This window comes from Limulus polyphemus, unplaced genomic scaffold (assembly GCF_000517525.1).
Source record: "Limulus polyphemus unplaced genomic scaffold, Limulus_polyphemus-2.1.2 Scaffold12982, whole genome shotgun sequence".
Taxonomy (NCBI): domain Eukaryota; kingdom Metazoa; phylum Arthropoda; class Merostomata; order Xiphosura; family Limulidae; genus Limulus; species Limulus polyphemus.
Genome location: NW_013678592.1, coordinates 2,465 through 8,962, shown reverse-complemented (window position 1 = coordinate 8,962; position 6,498 = coordinate 2,465). Strand labels below are relative to the sequence as shown.

The 6,498-nt window shown below is 36.0% G+C and overlaps 1 protein-coding gene across 1 annotated transcript in view; it reads left to right on the top strand.

The window, feature by feature from the left end:
- Nucleotides 1-6,498, top strand: part of LOC106477144 (proton-coupled amino acid transporter 4-like) — a gene marked incomplete at its 5' end in the record, with an annotated part of 9,926 nt that overhangs the window by 1,339 nt on the left and 2,089 nt on the right. Inside the window, 3 exons of the mRNA XM_022380814.1 lie at nucleotides 486-761; nucleotides 1,518-1,693; nucleotides 2,109-2,296. Of these exons, the coding sequence (XP_022236522.1) occupies nucleotides 486-761; nucleotides 1,518-1,693; nucleotides 2,109-2,296 (640 nt within the window). The remainder of the gene's footprint in view (nucleotides 1-485; nucleotides 762-1,517; nucleotides 1,694-2,108; nucleotides 2,297-6,498) is intronic.

Below are 6,498 nucleotides of genomic sequence, written 5' to 3'. Positions count from 1 at the left end.
AATAACACATCTTCAGATTAATAACATATCTTCAGGTCAGTAATACATCTTCAAGACAGTAACACATCTTACATTTTCAAATTAATAGCACATCTTCAGATTAATAACATATCTTCAGGTCAGTAATACATCTTCAAGACAGTAACACATCTTACATTTTCAAATTAATAGTACATCTTCAGATTAATAACACATCTTCAGGTCAGTAATACATCTTCAAGACAGTAACACATCTTACATCTTCAAATTAATAACACATATTCAGGTTAATAACACATCTTCAGATCAGTAATACATCTTCGGCAAATCATATTTAGGGACAAAGGAATCTTCTTAATTATTAGTAACTACTTCATATTAAAACAAGAAAGTTTTAATTTGTAGCATATTTCTGCTGACTCAGCACTTTAGGGAATAATCTGACAGTATATGCAGTATATATGTCATTCATATACTCTTCAGATGTAGTATGTTTTTCGCTGCAGATTGTGTTTGATTACACGAATATAAATATAAGTGTTTACGGTTACCTCACCATCCTGCTTCCATTTTTCATCGCCTTGACCATGGTTCGGAATCTACGACACTTAGCCTTAGCCTCGGCAGTTGCAAACACCTGTCAATTCGTGGGTCTGTGTATCATTTTTTACAACTTGTTTCAAAACCTACCACCTACTACATCGAGACCATTGTCTACGTCCATGTCAAGACTTCCTCTGTACTTTGGCACGACAATATTTGCTTTTGAAGGAATCGGAGTCGTGAGTGTTATAAAGTTTTATTTGGGATTAAAAATAAGAGTTATTTTAATCAGCTGTTTTTTTTTAAAGTATTTGAGAGAGAACGTTTTAACTGTTTAATTATAATTTTTTGATAAACATCTCTTTGAATATTTTTAGTATTAACTTCCAAACAACGTAAGCTACCTGCTTAAATCGAAACTCTAAATCAACCTAGTATTGGTAATGACTAAAGCTGATTAAATATACTTATCTTAAGTTCTTATTTATAAAGATCAGAATGCATTGTTTCATCAGTTAGTTACCCTTTCTGTTAACAACGTTGTTGGCCATAATCCCAATAATATCTCACAAGACTCAGACAGTAGAATAGATTTACGTTAGTCATCAATACATAAATTAATCTAACAATGCAAATATAATGAAATAATAATTAAACTAAATATAAGAAGTAATAAAATTATATATCTTGAACATCCCAACCACTTAAATATTTATTTTCCACCCGAAGAACAGGTTAGATACAACTTATCAAGAAACTATTTAAAGTGAAACCTTTTGTATTGTTGTTTTGACTCGATTGTGTTACATCGAATGTTAAACTATATATTAGTAGAATTTACAATTTACTATCATATGTAACTTCTTCTAATATTGATTTCAATGGAGACAATGTTTTTATTATGGAAAGCAGAATAAGTCAGTAAGTTTAAGGGTTTCAAACAGAGAGATTGAAGTACATATATACATACAATTTAAGGCCAACGTTTGTTTTAGGTTCTTCCTATCGAAAATGAAATGAAAACTCCTGAAGACTTTGGTGGATGTAATGGTGTTTTGAACACTGGGATGGTGATTGTGGCTTGTCTATACGTCGCAATGGGTTTTTTTGGATATCTGAAATATGGAGAGGAAGTAGCGGGAAGTATAACTTTAAATCTGCCTGCGAAACCGTAAGTTTCTCTTTATTTAACCATTAACATTTAAACCTGCCTTCCAAACGCTCGTTCTGATTTTTATCTACCTATTAACATTTAAACCTGCCTGCCAAACGCTCGTTCTGATTTTTATCTACCTATTAACATTTAAACCTGCCTGCCAAACGCTCGTTCTGATTTTTATCTACCTATTAACATTTTAACCTGCCTGAGAAATGTTTAGTCTGAGCTCTGTTTAAACACTGATATTATATTATTTTATTTAAGGTTTAAATTGTAACAATAAATTAACCCTTATTATGTCAAATTTAGGGTTTCAATTCTAGTACCCATTTAAGTTTGATTGTAGAAAGTGGATTTCTAGGAAAATGTTTATTTTTTTTAATATATATATTTTAATATGATAATTACGTCATTCCAAAACATCCAGGATCTACGAGCTTGTTCGAGTGATATTCGCCGTAGCTGTCTTTCTATCATACCCTCTTCAGTTTTATGTACCTCTCAAGTTTATCTGGCCTTTCATCAAAAAGAAGAAAAAGTTGGACAAGACAATGTCTCTGAACATGCAACATCTTTTGGAGTATCTGCTTAGGGCATCATTTGTTCTATTAACATGTAAGACTGACTGACTGGGAAGTATTTCTTTATTTACTTTATAAACGTTTCCCACAAAAATTCTGTTAGTGTCCTATCGAGAATGTCACAATATTCCTAGAGGGCAGAGTGTTACATGTTACAATATTGTTAACCTTATATCACTCACAACACAGAACCCTGTAAGTAATTTCCCCGAAATGGGGCCGAAGGAAACCTGGAGGGGTTACCTGTTTTAACCAGTCGCACCACTGTACAGTATTGTGTTGTTTGTTAGTCAGTCAGTAGACACTAAAATGACGTCACATTAGAGACGCTTAACTTTCCAATTTGTACTGTAGTGACGTCAGTAAAACGTGCGCATGCAATGAATCACGAGAAGAATTATGCCCTTTGTAGGCTACAACACAACATGACATATGGGCTTCAAAAACCAGAAATAAAAACACTTCTTACTGTTAATTTTGGTTTTATTTACTCTTGACATAGAATACATTTGGGGACCCTATTTAGTTCGAAAGAATATCCTATAGGGCACAATATCCCACAGGATATGTTATAGCACTGCTAATACAGAACCCTGTAACAAAACATTTATTAAATGAAATAGTCTCCATTCTTATCGATGATGCTTTTCCATCATACAATCAGGTTGTTAATGCTCTGATTAAAGAAATCACTTGGCTTTGAAGCAAAAAACATGTCGATGTCCTCTTTAACACCTTCCGCATTTGCATACGTTTTCCCATTAAGATGGTGTTGCAGCGAACGAAAGAGATGGTAATCTGATGGTGCCATATCTGGAGAATATGGTGGGTGGGGGAGAACTTCCCAACCCAACTACATAATCCTGAGTTGCGTCCAACGTGCCACATGTGGACGTGCATTGTCGTGGAGAACACCTTACTGATTGACGAGTGAAGGGCGTTTCTGATGATTGTTTGTTTGTTTTGAATTTCGCGCAAAGCTACACTAGGGCTATCAGCGCTAGCCGTCCCTAATATAGCAGTGTAAGACTAGAGGGAAGGCAACTAGTCCTCACCACCCACCGCCAACTCTTGGGCTACTCTTTTACCAACGAATAGTGGGATTGACCGCCCATTATAACGCCCCCACGGCTGAAAGGGCGAGCATGTTTGGTGGGACGGGGATTCGAACCCGCGACCCTTAGATTGCGAGTCGAGCGCCCTAATCACTTGGCCATGCTGGGCCCGTTTCGGATGAAGGGTTTGATATAAACCTTCCAGTTGCTGACTATAGATCTCTGCATTGACAGTTCGCTGTGGATTGAGAAGTTCGAAATGAATTACTCCTTTGATGTCCCACCAAATGCAAAGCATCACTTTCTGCGGATGGAGTCAACGTTTTGGGGTCGGAAATGTTTTTTTTTTCATCACCGGTGACAATTCTGTCCAAAAATGGTTCATGCGCATTACGCGCCAGAAGAGACGAAGCAATGTTCACACGTTGGAAATGATTATCATCGGAGAATTCGTGAGACACCCAAACACCTTATTTATGGAGTTTTCCCATATTCCTTAGATGTTTACGTATTGTTTCTTGAGAGACATGTACTTTCAGGACCATTTCACGAGTGTGTTGCCTTGGTTTAGACTCAACAAGCGTCTTCAGAGCATCAATAACAATTCCAACATGTCGGCCCTTGCCATAACAGTTTTTAAGACTAAAGTCACCTAAACGAAATTTGCTGAACCATTGCTGACACTTACGAACGTTCAAAACATTTCCATAAACTTCTTTGATATTCTTTGTTTCCCTTCTTGTATTCAAACATCATTACATACCGAATGTGTGTCTCGTCTTGTGCCATCAATATAAGGGATTAGAGTATACTAAACTTTACACATTATATCGGCTACACTAACGTGACGTTCAGACGGTTCGTTTAACTATTATACGTGATGTACGTTTTTTTTGGGGGGGGGGGTATATGAAAGTGTTCCAAAACGCGACATTAATTTCTTGGCGATCTAATATATATACATTACTACTTAACAAGAGAAACTCTTTAAATACAGTTAATAAAGTGTATACACTTATTGGTACTCTCATGTGTAGCTATATAATATGACTTTAATTACCTTATTGATTACTCACTAATTAGACCCAAATTGAGATACATCAGTAACTTTACATAAAAGAAAGAGAGAGTTGATGAGTCCTGGTATTCTAAGCTAGGACTCATCGGCACTGAATATAGAAGGTATAATATGGTTGACATATTAATATCCATTTTTCTTTAATTTCACCCGTAAGTTGTTAGAAATAAAAATAAACTAAAAACCCTTTATTTGACGTGTAGTTTCTTCACAGTGTTCATAGCTGTTTCAGATACAAGGTTAACAAGAGGTTTTTACTGTTGGACATATTATGTATTGATTATGTCACTGAAGAATAAACTAAAAACCCTTTATTTGACGTGTAGTTTCTTCACAGTGTTCATAGCTGTTTCAGATACAAGGTTAACAAGAGGTTTTTACTGTTGGACATATTACGTATTGATTATGTCACTGAAGTCAAACATTTCATCATCGTCATCAGATAATGATAGTAATTTTGGTTTAATACCAACCAAACTAACAGTTTAGGATCAAACGCAACCAGTGGTGTTAAGAAACCTTTTTCTCTTCACCCCCACCCGTGAGAAAAGGATTTAGAAATATACGGGATAAAAGAAAACAAAGTTAAATAAATAATTATTTGAGCATACGAATGTTCTTAATACTTTCTTTACGCGATGTTTTGGGCAAACAAGAAGCAGAAGCAACCAGAAACGGCACTTGCTCGCGATTTGGGAGTAGCCCTAAACCAACGGGATGGAATCTATAGATCCTATACCCAGAACTTTGATGTGGGAGGAAAACCCACTTTCATTTACCGGATGTTCAACCATTTCCCCATGCGCATTACTTAATGAACAAGAGGGAAATAAATTTTGTTATTATTTTAACAACTGGACAGTGTTTCTTCTTTTATTGGTACACTGCATGACCTCAGTGTACCTCTGCAGGCGTCTTCGCCATTTGTCAGCCAGTGACAATGGACATGCGCGTGCTCTGGAAATGCTTGATTGATTGGGGCTTACAGCAAGACTTCGGTGACATTTGGTATGGAAAGCACGTCACCTAAGATTATGACCCCGCAAGTCCAGCTCAGGAAGTTCGGTGGAACACTGTCCATCTCCCTATGACCACTAAGAGCAATAAAAGAAACACGCGCCAAAATCACCATTAGCTCTCAAACGGGGAGCGTTCTCAGGCGTGCTAGTCCAGTGACTTAAACTCTCGCTCAATTGTCCAGTGCTCGTTTTAGGACACCTACATCGAGGGTGTCATTGAACTGTCTGTCGAGTAATTACATTGTTGAGCGGTACTCGAGCATGACAGAAATCAGAGTCGATAGTTTGGTTTTACTTAAAGCTAACATGTCAGTCTAACAGACCCGGCACCTGTATACAAAAGTAAAGAACTCCTTGTCAAAGTAAACAGTTGAACAAAATACAACTCCTTATCAAGGTAAACAGTTGAACAAAATACAAGTCCTTATCAAACTAAACAGTTGAACAAAATACAACTCCTTGTCAAATTAAACATGTGAACAAAATACAACTCATCAAGATAAATAGTTAAACAAAATACTGAAACCCAGTATTAGATAACAGACCCGGCACCAGCTTTAAGTAAAACCAACCTGTCGACTCGTATTTTGTTCAACTGTTTAGTTTGACAAGGAGTTGTATTTTGTTCAACTGTTTACCTTTGACAAGGAGTTGTATTTTGTTCAACTGTTTACCTTGACAAGGTATTCTATTTTGTTCAACTGTTTACTTTGACAAGGAGTTGTATTTTGTTCAACTGTTTACTTTGACAAGGAGTTGTATTTTGTTCAACTGTTTACCTTGATAAGGAGTGTATTTTGTTCAACTGTTTACCTTGATAAGGAGTTGTATTTTGTTCAACTGTTTACTTTGACAATGAGTTGTATTTTGTTCAACTGTTTACCTTGACAAGGAGTTGTATTTTGTTCTACTGTTTACTTTGACAAGGAGTTCTATTTTGTTCAACTGTTTACCTTGATAAGGAGTTGTATTTTGTTCTACTGTTTACCTTGACAAGGTATTCTATTTTGTTCAACTGTTTACCTTGATAAGGAGTTGTATTTTGTTCTACTGTTTACCTTGATAAGGAGTTGTATTTTGTTCT